At 41.8% G+C, this 16,238-nt stretch overlaps 1 protein-coding gene across 4 annotated transcripts in view; it reads right to left on the bottom strand.

Annotated features, from left to right (window-relative positions):
* The window catches only part of LOC110526893 (electrogenic sodium bicarbonate cotransporter 4), a 57,239-nt gene that overhangs the window by 38,932 nt on the left and 2,069 nt on the right, over positions 1–16,238 (bottom strand). For all 4 annotated transcript variants that reach the window (XM_090237880.1, XM_090237881.1, XM_090237882.1 and 1 more), the window contains exons 2-3: positions 13,301–13,382; positions 11,730–11,969 (exon numbers count right to left, since the gene is read on the bottom strand). In XM_090237880.1, coding sequence (XP_090094006.1) covers positions 11,730–11,969; positions 13,301–13,364 — 304 coding nt within the window. In that variant the 5' untranslated portion in view covers positions 13,365–13,382. The remainder of the gene's footprint in view (positions 1–11,729; positions 11,970–13,300; positions 13,383–16,238) is intronic.

The raw sequence follows: 16,238 nt of genomic DNA, 5'->3' as shown, positions 1-16,238 counted from the left end.
AACCTGTATTTGGGGACTTTCTCCCATTCTTCTCTGCAGATCCTCTCAAGCTTTGTCAAGTTGGATGGGGAGCGTTGCTGTACAGCTATTTTCAGTTCTCTCCAGAGATGTTTGATAGTGTTCAAGTCCGGGCTCTGGCTGGGCCAATCAAGGACATTCAGAGACTTGTCCCAAAGCCACTCCTGCATTGTCTTGGCTGTGTGCTTAGGGTCATTCTCTTGTTGGAAGGTGAACCTTCGCCCACAGTCTGAGGTCCTGTGCGCTCTGGAGCAGGTTTTCATCAAGGATCTCTCTGTACTTTGCTCCGTTCATCTTTCCCTCGATCCTGACTAGTCTCTGCCACTGAAAAACATCCCCACAGCATGATACTTCACTGTAGGGATGGTGCAAGATTTCCTCCACACGTGAGGCTTGGCATTCAGGCCAAAGAGTTCAATCTTGGTTTCATCAGACCAGAGAATTTTGTTTCTCATGGTCTGAGAGTCTTTAGATGTCTTTTGGCAAACTCCAAGCGGGATGTCATGTGCCTTTTACAGAGGGGTGGCTTCCGTCTGATCAATCTACCATAAAGAACTGATTGGTGGAGTGCTGCAGAGATGGTTGTCCCTCTGAAAGGTTCTCCCATCTCCATAGAGGAACTCTGGAGCTCTGTTAGTGACCATCAGTTTCTTGGTCACCTCCCTGACCAAGGTCCTTCTCCCCTGATTGCTCAGTTTGGCCGGGAAGACAGCTCTAGTCTTGGTGGTTTCAAACTTCTTCCATTTAAGAATGATGGAGGCCACTGTGTTCTTGGGGACCTTCAATGCTGCAGAAATGTTTTAGTACCCTTCCCCAGATCTGTGCCTTGACACAATCCTGTCTCTGAGCTCTACGGACAATTCCTTCAACCTCATGGCTTGTTTTTTGCTCTGACATGCACTGGCAACTGTGGGACCTTACATACGTGTGTGTGACTTTGCAAGTCATGTCCAATCAATTGAATTTACCACAGCTGGACTCCAATCAAGTTGTAGAAACATCTCAAGGATGATAAATGGAAACAAGATGCACCTGATCTCAATTTCCAGTCTCATAGGAAAGGTCGGAATACTTATGAATACTTTAGTATTTTTAATACATTTGCAAACATTTCTAAAAACCTGTTTTCTCTTTGCCATTATGGGGTATTGTGTGTAGATTGATGAGGAAAACGTTTTATTTAATCAATTTTAGTATGAGGCTGTAACATAACAAAATGTGGAAAAAGTCAAGGGGTCTGAATACTTTCCAAATGCACTGTAGTGGCAGTAGAACAATCACACACAGATGGGTCAATCCCGCGCTGTTGCCTCTTCAGAAAGTAGAAGAAAATACAAAGAATTTATGCATGTTGTTCATTCATGTCCTATCATCTTATCATGTTCTAATAAATTCAAAACATTTAGTTGATTACCTAAGTTCAATCCATTTTGGCTGCTACTGTTTCCCAAACTGAAGATTTAAATGATGATAGAGGATCCTCCAATTCCGGTTCATCAACCCCATCACTCGTCATCATAAAGAACTAGATCCCTTGCTGCGCTTCACAAAAGGATAGTTTGAAATGTGATTAATTAAGATTTACATTTTTATCACAACGTGTTCATAGGCTCTAGTTTATTTTAACGGAATAGCCTACAATGTTTTTCATCTCAGATTTACTCAAAGCATACAATGCAGTGTAGACATAGCCTATAGGCCTAGTGTTTTATTCACTTCACATACAGTGCCAGTCAAAAGTTTAATTGTAGAATAATAGTGAAGACATCAAAACTATGAAATAACACAAATGGAATCATGTAGTAACCAAAAAACGTGTTATAAAAATCTAAATATATTTGAGATTCTTCAAAGTGTCCACCCTTTGCGTTGATGACAGCTTTGTACACACTTGACATTCTCTCAACCAGCTTCATTAGGAATGCTTTTCCAACAGTCTTGAAGGAGTTCCCACATATGCTGAGCACTTGTTTGCTTCACTCTGCGGTTCAACTCATCCCAAACCATCTCAAATGGGTGATTGTGGAGGTTTGGACATCTGATGCAGCACTCCATCACTCTCCTTCTTGGTCAAATAACTTTTACAAATGTCTGGTGGTGTGTTTTGGGTAATTGCCCTGTTGAAAAACAAATGATAGTCCCACTAAACGCAAACCAGATGGGATGGCGTATTGCTGCAGAATGCTGTGGTAGCCATGCTGGCACACTTATGGCTTGATTTCTAAATAAATCACTGACAGTGTCACCAGCAATGCATCCCCACACAATCACACCTCCTCTTCCATGCTTCATGGTGGGAGTCACACATGCGAAGAACATCCATTCACCTACTTTGCATCTCACGAAGACATGGCGGTTGGACCCCTACTAATGTCAATTGCTCGTGTCTCTTCTTCTTATTGGTGTCCTTTAGTAGTGGTTTATTTGCAGCAATTCGACCATGAATGCCTGATTCACAGTCTCCTCTGAACAGTTGACGTTGAGATGTGTCTGTTACTTGAACTTTGTGAAGCATTTATTTGGGCTGCAATCTGAATTGCAATTAACTCCAATGAACTTATCCTCTGCAGCAGAGGTATCTCTGGGTCTTCCTTTCCTGTGGCGGTTCTCATGAGAGCCAGTTTCACCATTGCGTTTGATGATTTTTGAAACTGCACTTGAAGGAACTTTAAAAGTTCTGGTAATTTTCCGGATTGACTGACCTTCACCTCTTAAAGTAATGATGGACTGTCGTTTCTCTTTTCTTATTTGAGCTGTTCTTGCCAAATATGGACTTGGTATTTTACCAAATAGGGATATCTTCTGTATACCACCCCTACCTTGTCACAACACAACTGATTACCTCAAACGCATTAAGACGGAAATAAATTCCACAAATACATTTTTTAACAAGGTACACCTGATAATTGAAATGCATTCCAGGTGACTACCTCATGAAGCTGGTTAAGGGAATGCCAAGAGTGTGCAAAGCTGTCATCAAGGCAAAGGGAGGCTACTTTGAATAATGTCAAATATAAAATATATTTAGATTTATTTAACACTCTTTGGTTACTACATGAATGTACGTGATGTTTAATAGTTTTGATGTCTTCACTATTATTCTACATGTAGAAAATAGTAAAAATAAAGAAAAGCCCTTTATTGAGTAAGTTGAAGTCGGAAGTTTACATACACACTTAGGTAGGAGTCTTTAAAACTTGTTTTTCAACCACTCCACAAATGTCTTGTTAACAAACTATCATTTTGCCAAGTCGGTTAGGACATCTACTTTGTGCATGACACAAGTCATTTTCCCAACAATTGTTAACAGACAGATTATATCACTGAATAACAATTCCAGTTGGTCAGAAGTTTACATACACTAAGTTGACTGTGCCTTTAAATAGCTTGGACAATTCCAGAAAATTATGTCATGGCTTGAGAAGCTTCTGATAGGCTAATTGACATAATTTGAGTCAATTGGAGGTGTACCTGTGGATGTATTTCAAGGCATACCTTCAAACTCAGTGCGTCTTTGCTTGACATCATGGGAAAATCAAAAGAAATCAGCCAAGAAAAATAAATAAAATTGTAGACCTCCACAAGTCTGGTTCATCCTTGGGAGCAATTTACAAATGCCTGAAGGTACCACGTTAATCTATACAAACAATAGTATGCAAGTGTAAACACCATGGGACCACACAGCCGTCATACCGCTCAGGAAGGAGACGCATTCTGTCTCCTAGAGATGAATGTACTTTGGTGCGAAAAGTGCAAATGCTGTGAAAATGCTGGAGGAAACAGGTACAAAAGTATCTATATCCACAGTAAAACGAGTCCTGTATTGATATAACCTGAAAGGCCCTCAGCAAGGAAGAAACTACGGCTCCAAAACCACCTTAAAAAAAAGCCAAACTGCAGTTTGCAACTAGACATGGGGACAAAGATCGTACTTTTTGGAGAAATGTCCGATGAAATGTCTGATGAAGCAAAAATAGAACTGTTTGGCCGTAATGACCATCGTTATGTTTGGAGGAAAAGGGGGAGGCTTGCAAGCCGAAGAACACCATCCCAACCGTGTAGCATCATGTTGTGGGGGTGCTTTGCTGCAGGAGGGACTGGTGCACCTCACAAAATAGATGGCATCATGAGGACGGAAAATTACGTAGATATATTGAAGCAACATCTCAAGACATCAGTCAGGAAGTTAAAGCTTGGTCGCAAATGGGTCTTCCAAATGGACAATGACCCCAAGCATACTTCCAAAGTTGTGGCAAAATGGCTTAAGGACAACGAAGTCAAGGCATTGGAGTGGCCATCACAAAGCCCTGATCTCAATCCTATAGAAAATGTGTGGGCAGAACTGAAAAAGCGTGTGCGAGCAAGGAGGACGACAAACCTGACTCAGTTGCACCAGCTCTGTCAGGAGGGATGGGCCAAAATTCACCCAACTTATTGTGGGAAGCTTGTGGAAGGCTACTCAAAACAATTTATAGGCAACGCTACCAAATTCTAATTGAGTGCTAAAAAATGGTGCCGGAAGAAATGGCAGCAGTTTTACAGGTGCCCAACCAATTGTGCTATTATGTGTTTTTTTGGCGTTATTTGTAACTTATTTTGTACATAATGTTTCTGCAACTGTATCTTACGGCAGAATAGAGCTTCTGGAAATCAGAACAGCGATCACTCACCTCGGATTAGACAAAGATTTTTTCAACAAGAAGCAAGACTCACATGATATTCTCCAAACACCCGGCAGGGCTGACATCCCAGGTATTCGCAAGTGGAGGCAACGCGGGTACAGAGGACGAAGATCCGGATGCCTCGTCAGGACCGGCAGAAGGCGAGTAGGAAAGCTGCCGTTACCGTCAATATTACTCGCCAACGTACAATCATTGGACAATAAATTAGACTAGGTACGATCACGAATATCCTACCAAAAAAAATGTAATATCCTATGTTTCACGGAATCGTGGCTGAATGACGACATGGATATTCAGAAAGCGGGATATATGCTGATCCGGCAGGATAGAACAACACACTCCGGTAAGACAAAGGGAGGGCTGTCTGTGCATATTTGTAAACAACAGCTGGTGCACGAAATCTAAAGAAGTCTCTAGATTTTGCTTGCCTGAAGTAGAGTATATTGTGATAAATTGCAGGCCACACTACTTGCCTAGAGAGTTTTCAGCTATACTTTTCGGGGCTGTTTATTTACCACCACAAACAGATGCTGGCACTAAGACCGCACTCAGTCAGCTGTATAAGGAAATAAGCAAACAGGAAACCACTCACCCAGAGGCGGCGCTCCTAGTGGCCGGAGACTTTAATGGAGGGAAACTTAAATCAGTTCTACCAAATCTCTATCAACATGTTAAATGTGCAAACCGAGGGAAAAAAACTCTGGACCACCTTTACTCCACACACAGAGACGCGTACAAAGCTCTCCCTCGCCCTGCATTTGGTAAATCCGACCACAACTCTATCCTCCTGATTCCTGCTTACAAGCAAAAATTAAAGCAGGAAGCACCAGTGACTCGGGCAATAAGAAAGTGGTCAGATAAAGCAGATGCTAAACTACAGGACAGTTTTGCTATCAAAGACTGGAAGATATTCCGTGATTCTTCCGATGACATTGAGGAAAACACTACATCAGTCACTGGTTTTATCAATAAGTGCATAGAGGACGTCGTCCCCACAGTGACTGTACGTACATACCCCAACCAGAAGCCATGGATTAGAGGCAATATTTGCACTGAGCTAAAGGGTCAAGTTGCTGCTGAGCTAAAGGGTCAAGTTGCGGGACTCTAACTCGGAAGCTTACAAGAAATCCCGCTATGCCCTGTGACGAACCATCAAACAGGCAAAGCGTCAATACAGGGCTAAGATTGAATCATACTACACCGGCTCCGACGCTAGTCGGATGTGGCAGGGCTTGCAAACTATTACAGACTACAAAGGGAAGCACAGCTGCGAGCTGCCCAGTGAGACGATCCTACGAGACGAGCTAAATCACTTCAAAGCTCACTTCGAGGAAAGCAACACTGAGGCCTGCATGAGAGCATCAGCTGTTCTGGAAGACTGTGTGATCACGCTCTCCGTAGCCGATGTGAGTAAGACCTTTTAACAGGTCAACATACACAAGGCTGCGGAGCCAGACAAATTAACAGGACGTGTGCTCCGAACAACTGGCAGGTGTCTTCACTGACATTTTCAACATGTCCCTGATTGAGTCTGTAATACCAACATGTTTCAAGCAGACCACCATAGTCCCTGTGCCCAAGAACACAAAGGCTCTGTAGCCATGGAGTGCTTTGAAAGGCTGGTAATGGCTCACATCAACACCATTATCCCAGAAACCCTAGACCCACTCCAATTTGCATTCCGCCCAAACAGATCTACAGATGATGCAATCTCTACTGCACTCCACACTTCCCTTTCCCACCTGGAAAAAAGGAACACCTATGTGAGAATGCTATTCATTGACTACAGCTCTGCGTTCAACACCATAGTACCTCAAAGCTCATCACTAAGCTAAGGACCCTGGGACTAAACAGCTCCCTCTGCAACTGGATCCTGGACTTCCTGACAGGCCCTCCCCAGGTGGTGAGGGTAAGTAGCAACACATCTGCCACGCTGATCCTCAACACTGGAGCTCCCCAGGGGTGCGTGCTCACAGTCCCCTCCTGTACTCCCTGTTCACCCACGACTGCATGGCCAGGCACGACTCCAACACCATCATTACGTTTGCAGATGACACAACAGTGGTAGGCCTGATCACCGACAACGACGAGACAGCCCATAGGGAGGAGGTCAGAGACCTGGCCGGGTGGTGCCAGAATAACAACCTATCCCTCAACGTAACCAAGACTAAGGAAATTATTGTGGACTACAGGAAAAGGACCACCGAGTACGCTCCCATTCTCATCGACGGGGCTGTAGTGGAGAAGGTTGAGAGCTTCAAGTTCCTTGGAGTCCACATCAACAACAAACTAGAATTGTCCAAACACACCAAGACAGTCATGAAGAGGGCACGACAAAGCCTATTCCCCCTCATGAAACTAAAAAGATTTTGCATGAGTCCTGAGATCCTCAAAAGGTTCTACAGTTGCAACATCGAGAGCATCCTGACCGGTTGCATCACTGCTTGGTACGGCAATTGCTCGGCCTCCGACCGCAAGGCACTTCAGAGGGTAGTGCGTGCGGCCCAGTACATCACTGGGGATAAGCTGCCTGCCATCCAGGACCTCTACACCAGGCGGTGTCAGAGGAAGGCCCTAAACATTGTCAAATACCCCAGCCCCCCCAGTCATAGACTGTTCTCTCTACTATCGCATGGCAAGCGGTACCGGAGTGCCAAGTCTAGGACAAAAAAGCTTCTCAACAGTTTTTACCCCCAAGCCATAAGACTCCTGAACTGGTAACCAAATGGTTACCCAGACTATTTGCATTGTGTGCCCCCCCCTCAACCCCTCTTTTAAGCTGCTGCTACTCTCTGTTTATCATATATGCATAGTCACTTTAGCCATACCTACATGTACATACTACCTTAATAAGCCTGAATGACCGTTGTCTGTATATAGCCTTGTTACTGTTATCTTCAAATGTCTTTTTTCTGTTGTTTTATTTCTTTACTTATCTACACACACACACACACACACACAAACACATACCCTTTTTTCACACTATTGGTTAGAGCCTGTAAGTAAGCATTTCACCTGTTGTATTCGGCGCACGTGTCAAATAAACTTTGATTTGATTTGTATGTAAACTTCTGACCCACTGGGAACGTGATGAAATAAATAAAAGCTGAAATAAATCATTCTCTCTACTATTATTCTGACATTTCACATTCTTAAATAAAGTGGTGTTCCTAACTGACCTAAGACAGGGAGTTTTTACTCTGATTAAATGTCAGGAATTGAAAAACTGAGTTTAAATGTATTTGGCTAAGGGGTATGTAAACTTCCGACTTCAACTGTAGGTGCGTCCAAACTTTTGACTGGTACTGTATGTATGTATGTATGTATGTATGTATGTGTGTGTGTGTGTGTTCGTTCATTTGGGTTCACGGTGCACACAGAACCAAGGTTGAATATGTGTACCGTTATACTCCTATTCAGTACTGTAGAATTCAGTACAGTAAAGAAAAGTAGAGTACAGTACTGTAGAGTTCAGTACTGTACACAGTAGAGCACACTAGAGTTGAGCACACTATAGTGTACTCTATTGTACTGTACTCTACTGCACTGTACTTTACTGTACTGAACTATACTCTACTGTACTACTGTATTGCACTGAACTCTAAATTAGTGTACTGTACTGTAGTCTACTCTACTGTACTGTACTGAACTCTACTATACTGTTCTATGCTGTACTCTACTGAGCCTTACTGTGCTGTACGTTGATGTCCAAACTTGTGAAACATACACGTAAATGATTGGTTCAGATTTGGTCCGGTTCAGACCAACTAAATTGGGTCTTGTTTGGGGCCAGAGCTCATTAAAAATAATAGCCATTGTGTAGAATAATACACAAATATGCCAAGGAGGATAATGCATATTCATACATTTTTGTGTGCCTATCTATTTAGGATACATAACCATGAAGAGAATGATATTTAACTTAATTATGCATTTCTGTGTAGTACAGATCAGGGACACATGATGAAACTGCGTTACCACAATTCCGTTGCCGGGTGTAAATCCACTTCACTAACTTTGCATCTGCACAGTTCTTCCAATAAATGTGTTTTTGTAAAATGTTCAGTGTAAATTGTTAAAAGTAGTCATTGTGCATAGACTTGTATGGTTTGCTTTTAATCAACATTTTTTTGTTTGGTATACATTGTAAGTGAAAAATCTGAGTTTCAGCATAACCATGGAATTGCCCATACATACAGTATACATCATTGTCAATGACGACCCGTCGTTCAGGACAGGTGGGGCAAACATGGTCTCTTTTTTTGCTTTCTAGAGTAATGCAGCTCCAAAATTCAGGTGTTTCAGCTTTGCTTAGTGTTTTCTGTGGTGGTGGGCCAGCCAGTGGAAAATACAGAGCGTAGCGGTTGGTACTGTTCTCTAGTTGCGCCGTGATTGGCTCAGTGTTCTGTCACTCATGGGGACACTACGTCACCCCAAAATCTACAGGGAGAGCTCGAAAATTCAAACCCCTTGGGTGCTGCCATAGATTTACATTAGAAGTGCCAATCCAAAAAAGGCTCAATGTCATTGGCCACAGACAAAATGACATCAAATCACGTTTTATTTACCGTAGCTGTGATTGGACTGATCATGTCAACATCATACTTTCAAAATCTTAAGTAGCAAGATAGACAAGCAGTCATTATCATGAATCAAGTCGACAATCTACTGCCAAATCCTTGCAATTGTTGTCATATGAAGATAAATTAGAGATAAAAAGTATCGGTGCTCATTGGCTATTGGACATAAACATTACAGAAGTTGAAAATCGCAAATTCAACAATGAGTGGTTTGGAACGAATCAGTGGTTAACTGCAAGCGTTACAAAGCAATCACTAGCCTGCTAGTCAGTGAAGAGGGTCCAAGTCTGGGTTTAAGGGTCTCTTTTCCAAACTTAAAAGGATAAACATTCACATGCAACACCATGGGCCAGAAAAGGTTGAATACATTGGTCATGCTGTCAATCCAGCATGACTTCTGCCACGTTCAAAACAACTGGAAACTCAGAACTGGAAAAGCTTTGACTTCAAGACACCTGGGAACTCTGGAAAAAAAATGAGCTGGAAAAATAAGTTTTGAATGGTCATCCAACTCGGAATTCCAAGTCGGGAACTCAGGCCTCTTTCTAGAGCGTCGACTTGAAGATCACTGACGTCATGATTCAACCGTGTTTTTTTTACCAGAGTTCCCAGTTGGTGCACCTGGGCTGGAATAATACATTATGGCCTTTCTCTTGCATTTTAAAGATGATGGTACCAAAAAAATACAAAAGAAAGGTTGTTTATTGTCTTTGTATTATCTTTTACCAGATCCATTGTGTTATATTCTCCTACATTCCACGAACTCCAAAGTGTTTCCTTTCAAATGGTACCAAGAATATGCATATCCTTGCTTCAGGGCCTGATCTACAGGCAGTTAGATTTGGGTATGTCATTTGAGGCGAAAATTGAAAAAAAGGGGCGATCCTTAAGAGGTTTAATCAAGTCAACCATGGAAAACTAAATGCATGCTCTTCAACCGATCGCTACCATCACCTGCCCGCCCATCCTGCATCACTACTCTGGACGGTTCTGACTTAGAATATGTAGACATCTACAAATACCTAGGTGTCTGCTTAGACTGTAAACTCTCCTTCCAGGCTCACATTAAGCATCTCCAATCCAAAATTAAATCTAGAATCGGCTTCCTATTTCAAAACAAAGCATCCTTCACTCATGCAGTCAAACATACCCTCGTAAAACTGACTATCCTACCGATCCTTAACTTCGGTGATGTCGTTTACAAAATAGCCTCCAACACTCTACTCAGCAAATTGGATTCAGTCTATCACAGTGCCATCTGTTTTGTCAACAAAGCCCCATATACTACCCTCCACTGCAACCTGTATGCTCTCGTTGGCTGGCCCTCGCTTCATATTCGTTGCCAAACCCACTGGCACCAGGTCATCTATAAGTCTTTGCTAGGTAAAGCCCTGCCTTATCTCAGCTCACTGGTCACCATAGCAGCACTTACCCGTAGCACGCGCTCCAGCTAGGTATATTTCACTGGTCACCGCCAAAGCCAATTACTACCTTAGCCGCCTTTCCTTCCAGTTCTCTGCTGCCAAATGACTGGAACAAATTGCAAAAAATCACTGAACCTGGAGACTCATATCTCCCTCACTAATTTTAAGCACCAGCTGTCAGAACAGCTCACAGATCACTGCACCTGTACACAGTCAATCAGTAAATAGCCCATCCAACTACCTCATCCCCATACTGTTATTTATTTTATTTTTTGCTCCTTTGCACCCCAGTATCTCTACTTGCACATTCATCTTCTGCACACCTATCACTCCAGTCTCTATCACTCCAGTGTTTAATTGCTAAATTGTATTTATTTCGCCACTATGGCCTATTTATTGCCTTACCTCCCTTATCTTACCTCATTTACACACACTGTATATATACTTTTTTTCTATTGGGTTATTGGCTGTATGTTTTGTTTATTCCATGTGTAACTCTGTGTTGTTGTTTGTGTCTCACTGCTTTTTTTTTATCTTGGCCAGGTCGCAGTTGTAAATGAGAACTTGTTCTCAGATAGCCTACCTGGTTAAATAAACGTGAAAGAAAAGTCAGCTATGTTTTTTTAGAAAGGCACTAAATGAGGCTGAATGAACAGTTTCGCCGCCAGGCAAGGCTCCGCTGATAGTCGGGTGTGGCGGTGGTAAGGATTCACTCCATGGTGCTGAAAAGAAAGCTCTGCTTTTGGGACAGCATTATGTAGGCCCTAACAGTTTTTGGGCACTGTTTGTCACCGTTATAGTGCAATTCATGTATTGTTTAGTGTTGTGTTGTGGCTTTGCTGGCATGCATGATAATAAAACAGTTGAGTTTGCCCCACCAAGATTTACATGCTAAAATCACCTCTGACCATTGGTTGTTATGGTGCATAGGCACTGAAGTGTAATGTGATTGTGGACCTGATAAAAAAAATAAGTGCACTACATAGCAAATAGGGTTGCCATTTGGGATGCAGACCATGACTTACCTGTGCGGTTGATGTCTTGAGGGACTTGGATGTCGTGTTGGTCCACGAGTCCCTCCTCAATGTCTATGTCTCTGTATCTATCCCTGTCATCATGCTCGTGGTCATGTTGTTTGTGCTGGTCATAGTGACTGTCCCCCCTCTCCATGTTCCCCGCCTCATGGCCCCCTGCAGAACGTCTTCGCCGGCGCTTCCGTCTGTACCCACGAGGCACCGGGACACCGATGTAGATGTTCTGCTGGTCTGTGGACAAACGGTAATCCAAAGTTAAGTTAACAACAAAGTTGGGTACTGGGACACCAATGCAGTTGGACTAATGGTCTGGAAAGAAACGGTATTAAAGTACATTAACATGTCATCGAGGGAAATGTACTGCAAAACATGAAACAGAACATCATTAAAAATCCATCAAGCAAGGCCTGATAATAGTTGTACAGTACAATACCTAGAAAAGCCAAGCAACAACCAACACATAATAACTGAGTCCCATCACATCATTCATTAACCCCTGGTACACAAAGGAACATGTCCATGAATGTTCAGTCATTGAAACAAACAATGAATAAATGATGATACAGTGTTCGTGTATGTTGCTCTAATGAAAAAGCCACTCACTTACATAATGAATGACAAATCAAATGCATTGTTGTTAATGATTTGCATACTGTAAAAGACCACTCTTCTTCTGCACATGATCTTTCATAAGTGACATACTTTGTCATGTTTTCCTGTCAGCTACAAACCACAACCATGTCAACTTTTGTGTTGTTGCCAACAATTAAACATTATTGGCAATTAGAACATTGTTCTAAACCAATGGTGCAACAAAAAAAACTGTTGAAATAATGGAATATTATTTGCCTGAAGGAGCCCGGAAGCTAGACAAAAATTATCCTAGCATGCGAGGCCTAGTCCTAACTAACTCGGGGACATCCTCCTCAGTGCAACGCTGAATACAGTGAAATCATTGCTGGAACAACACACATCCCTGCTGGCAAATTGATAGACACAGGTCTGCTCAGGACACGGTGACCCAAACTGAAAGTACATGCAAACACACACACACAGGTTTACACACAATCTTTCACACGCATACACACACGCGCATGCATGCATGCACACACACACACACACACACACACACACACACACACACACACACACACACACACACAGACGCAAACACACAGACACACACATGCAAACTCATGTCTGCATATAAAATGGTATCCAATGTCGATCCCAATCATGTTGATCTTTAATCTTTGCAATCGCCAATTATCATTATTCTTCATTGAGATAAATTGCACATTTACGCAAATGATTGATCTAATAAATATACATTAGATATTTAAATACAAATAAAATGATGAATGCTATGCAATTAAAAGTAACTGATCTGAACTTGTCGATTACTTTAAAACATCTCTCATGTCTTCTTGTAAGCAATAAAAAGTTTGACCAATTCCATTATGATAGGCCCATTGTACAATATACATAATGTTTGTTTTAAAAAGGAACAGCAATGTATTTTTAGATTAGGATGAAAGCCTGATGTACTGTATCTCACTCACCCTCCTCTTCATATCGATGGTGAATGCCCCCCATTCCCCGGTCTCCCATTCGCTCATGGTCCATCCTGGAGGACAAAAAAGACTACGGGAAAGATTTGCAAAATAACAGTGTATATTAAGCACAACTTACACAACCATTACGTTAACAAAAATGTACATAAACTCAGCAACAACAAAAAAACGTCCTCACTGTCAACTGCATTGATTTTCAGCAAACTTAACATGGGTAAATATTTGTATGAACATAACAAAATTCAACAACTGAGACATAACCTGAACAAGTTCCACAGACATGTGATTAACAGAAATGGAATAATGTGTCCCTGAACAAGGGGGGGGGGGGGGGTCAAAATCAAAAGTAATAGTCAGTATATGGTGTGGCCACCAGCTGCATTAAGTACTGCAGTGCATCTCCTCATGGACTACACCAGATTTTCCAGTTCTTGCTGTGAGATGTTATCCCACTCTTCCACCAAGGCACCTGCAAGTTTTCTGGGGGGAATGGTGTTAAAGGAATTTGATTCCTATACGTTTATTAACCAATTCAATTAAAACACTCTGCCCATTTCTAAGAATTTATAAGATACTTATTTGCATAAAATAGACAGAGGCCAGTCTCAAAATCAATCAATAGCGTTTATTCTCGAGAGTACTGATCATGGTACAATTTACAACAGGTTATAAACTAAAAATGACGTCATAGGTTCTAAACTGTCCTTCCTCCACTCCGATACAATGGCAGTATAGTTCACAAGCCTTCCCACATCGACCACCACCTGTTAAATAATTTACTACTAGCCCAAGGTCTCTCCTCTCCCTGTGTAGAGATAAGATGTCCGTAAGGAACACAGCATTCTAGCCAGTCTGACAATAACTTCATTCGTTTCTAACAAGGAACAGAGAGTCTTTATTCTAATCCTTGATTATAATTACACACATTATATTCAGTACTATGATTATAATAAGATTCATACATCCATACAGTAACATAGTTGTATTCTGTTTAGTTGTAGTTTTAAGCTAAATAATGTATACCTAATTTAGTCATTATTCATCAAAATCTCATAACAAATGGCCCTAGCCCTCACCCTCCGATCCAACAGGTCCCAGACATGCTCAATGGGATTGAGATCCGGGCTCTTCGCTGGCCATGGCAGAACACTGACATTCCTGTCTTAAAGGAAATCATGCACAGAACGAGCAGTATGGCTGGTGGCATTGTCAAGCTGGAGGGTCATGTCAGGATGAGCCTACAGGAAGGGTACCACGAGGGAGGAGGATGTCTTCCCTGTAACGCACAGCGTTGAGATTGCCCTGCAATGACAACAAGCTCAGTCCGATGATGCTGTGACACACCGCCCCAGACTATGATGGACCCTCCACCTCCAAGTACAAGGTGTACAAGCCTCGGTGTAACGCTCATTCCTTCGACAATAAACGGGAATCCGACCATCAGTGAAGAGCACTGCCAGTCCTGTCTGGTCCAGCGACGGTGGGTTTGTGCTCATTGGCGACGTTGTTGTTGAGCACTGATGGAGGACTGATGGAGGGATTGTGCGTTCCTGGTGTAACTCTGGCAGTTGTCGTTGCCATCCTGTACCTGTCCCGCAGGTGTGATGTTCGGATGTTCCGATCCTGTGGTGTTGTTACAATGTGGTCTGCCACTGCGAGGATGATCAGCTGTCCGTCCTGTCTCCCTGTAGCGCTGTCTTAGGCGTCTCACAGTACGGACATTGCAATTTATTGCCCTGGCCACGTCTGCATTCCTCATGCCTCCTTGCATCATACATAAGGCACGTTCACGCAGATGAGCAGGGACCCTGGGCATCTTTCTTTTGGTGTTTTTCAGAGTCAGTAGAAAGGCTTTTTCAGTGCCCTAAGTTTTCATAACTGTGAACTTAATTGCGTACCGTCAGTAAGCTGTTAGTGTCTTAACGACCGTTCCACAGGTGCATGTTCATTAATTGTTTATGGTTCATTGAACAAACACGAGAAACAGTGTTTAAACCATTCACAATGAAGATCTGTGAAGTTATTTGGATTTTTACAAATTGTCTTTGAAAGACAGGGTCCTGAAAAAGGGATGTTTCTTTTTTTGCTGAGTTTATATATACATGTATATTTTTATATATATATTTAATAAATACATAAATATATATATACACTCCCCTCCACATATATTTGGACAGTGAAGAAAACATTTTCAATTTGGCTAGATACTCCTGCATTTTGGATTTGAGATCAGTGTTTCATATGAGGCAAAAGTACAAAATGTCACCTTTTATTTCAAGTTCTTTTGATACATATCTGTGGTCCTGTTTAGAATTTAATGCACTTGTATCTAGTCCCCCCATGTGAAGTCGAAGGTATTTGGACAAATTCACTTATAGTGCATTACAGTAGTCAAACGTTTAGTATTTGGTCCCATATTCCTTGCACTCAATGACTACATCAAGCTTGTGACCCGACAAACTTGTTGGATGCATTTGCATTTTGTTTTGGTTGTGTTTCAGATTATATTTTTCCCAATAGCGACTGAATGGTGAATAATGTTTAATTTGGAGTGACCTTTATTCGAAGTAAGAATATCATATATTTTGGAACATTTTGGATTACCAAGAATGAATAGTGATTAATGATGGATGAGAATGTTAGAGGCACAAAGATCATATCCCACAAAAATGCTAACCTCCCCTGTTATTGGTAATGGTGAGAGGTTAGCATGTTTTGTTGTAGCCTCTGTAACCTTCTCACACATCATTATTAATTCATGATTTTTCTTAATCATGGCATTCTCAGGATTCATTTAGAAGTGTCTCAGAAACATCGTATCTACTTACTTGTTTTATTTTTTTTACTTCAGTCACCCACAATAAACTGAAAATGCATCCAACGAGTATAGAGACAATTGAAAAATATATATTTTCACTGTCCAATT

The sequence above is a fragment of the Oncorhynchus mykiss genome, chromosome 6 (assembly GCF_057628025.1).
Source record: "Oncorhynchus mykiss isolate SJ-2025 chromosome 6, ASM5762802v1, whole genome shotgun sequence".
In the NCBI taxonomy this organism is placed as follows: domain Eukaryota; kingdom Metazoa; phylum Chordata; class Actinopteri; order Salmoniformes; family Salmonidae; genus Oncorhynchus; species Oncorhynchus mykiss.
Note: the sequence above shows the minus strand (reverse complement) of the source record. Positions and strands in the feature narration are given on the sequence as shown.